The sequence below is a fragment of the Habropoda laboriosa genome, unplaced genomic scaffold (genome assembly GCF_001263275.1).
Source record: "Habropoda laboriosa isolate 0110345459 unplaced genomic scaffold, ASM126327v1 scaffold187, whole genome shotgun sequence".
Classification (NCBI taxonomy): Eukaryota; Metazoa; Arthropoda; class Insecta; order Hymenoptera; family Apidae; genus Habropoda; species Habropoda laboriosa.
Window position 1 is genome coordinate 180875 of NW_017100299.1, and position 1515 is coordinate 182389.

General features: G+C 23.8%; 1 protein-coding gene across 1 annotated transcript in view; it reads left to right on the top strand.

Moving 5' to 3' along the window:
- The first annotated feature begins 681 nt into the window (after nucleotides 1–681).
- LOC108573950 overlaps nucleotides 682–1515 on the top strand; it is a 6091-nt gene continuing 5257 nt past the window's right edge. The window contains exons 1-3 of the mRNA XM_017936442.1: nucleotides 682–698; nucleotides 1024–1127; nucleotides 1225–1418. Of these exons, the coding sequence (XP_017791931.1) occupies nucleotides 1050–1127; nucleotides 1225–1418 (272 nt within the window). The 5' untranslated portion in view covers nucleotides 682–698; nucleotides 1024–1049. The remainder of the gene's footprint in view (nucleotides 699–1023; nucleotides 1128–1224; nucleotides 1419–1515) is intronic.

Genomic DNA, 1515 nt, shown 5'->3' on the forward strand with positions numbered 1-1515 from the left:
AACTACCATAGTATATATATTCTAAATAAACTACATTTTATACTTAAAATATGTGATATGTATATGTATGTATAAGTACCTTTATAATATTGGATTATGATACATCATTAATTAGCTTTTAATTTAGAAGTATCAAACTGTACGTATATTACTTCTTAATGCACAAAAATGAAAACTAAAATCAATTAGGAACTACGAGATAAATAACGTATCAACATTATATGTACATACAGTTACTCTGAAAAATATTCGGACATTATATAAGTTTGTCTTTCTAGTGATATATTTTGGTTAATTATAAAAGGATTGGGTTAATGCTTTTTCGTCATTTACTGTACTTTGCGATTAGTTCAGTGTATTTTCGTATATGACATTGTAATATAAATTAATTGAAATTATGTCGAATATTACATAAGTACTCGGACATTTAGCAAAAATGAATATTTTGAATATTCATAGTATAATGTTTATATTATTCATATTCATAATATTTTAAATATGATGAATATTTTTGCCTGTGTTGTGTTTAATTATTGTTTTATTAGTATCCGAATGTTTCAGGAAGTAACTGTGGAGGTATACCTAAGATTGTCTACCTGCACGGTGTGCAAATCAAATCCCTCTCAGAAGCTAACCTTAAATTTTATGAAAATATAGCGCGAAATAAATATACATAATATATATATATATGCATAATTGTAAGTAGACTTTTAAATACAGTCTATAAAAAATTGGAAATAAATGCAGTATTAAACATGCTAAGAAATAAATATAACGGTTCATGTATTTGTGTAATGCCATTGATAAAAAAGTATCATACGTACATTATACGTATTAAATACATATGTAATGTCATACGTACATTATACGTATTGAATATGTAATATCATACGTATTAAACAATAAGAATAAGTTGTAACCTTAATTTTCAATTAAATTGCATTAAAAAACATTGTACGATTTTTAGTGCTGTATAATAATAAACAGTTAACTAACTTAATCTATTTTTTTTTTAATATTTAGAATATTTTCATGCCAAAAGTTTAAAGATGGATGTTGATGATGTTAATTTAGTTGCACAACAGATTAGAGAAGCAAATAATAAACTTTCCAACGACACTGCACTGGTAATATCTTTAATAATAAATGTATAATATTGATATTTACTGCAAATATATTGTTATATCAGGTTAATGTAATTACATAAATTTTTATTTACTATAGCATTTAAAATTTTTAAAAGTAGAATTAAGAAGACCTGTATTACCACAACATGAAATTGAATCTCGTGCTGGTTCTCATACTCCAAAACCAGAAGAAATAAAGAGATTTGAAGAAATAGTATCCATTAAGAAAGGATCTTTTACACCATCAGAAGACAACATAATTATTAATAACTGGAAAGCATTTTGCAAGGTTTGTTTGTTAAAACTATTTTCTATATAGTCTATATTTTAATACATGTCAAATAAAATTTTATAATTATGTTAAAAATATTTTATTATTTTTGTATAT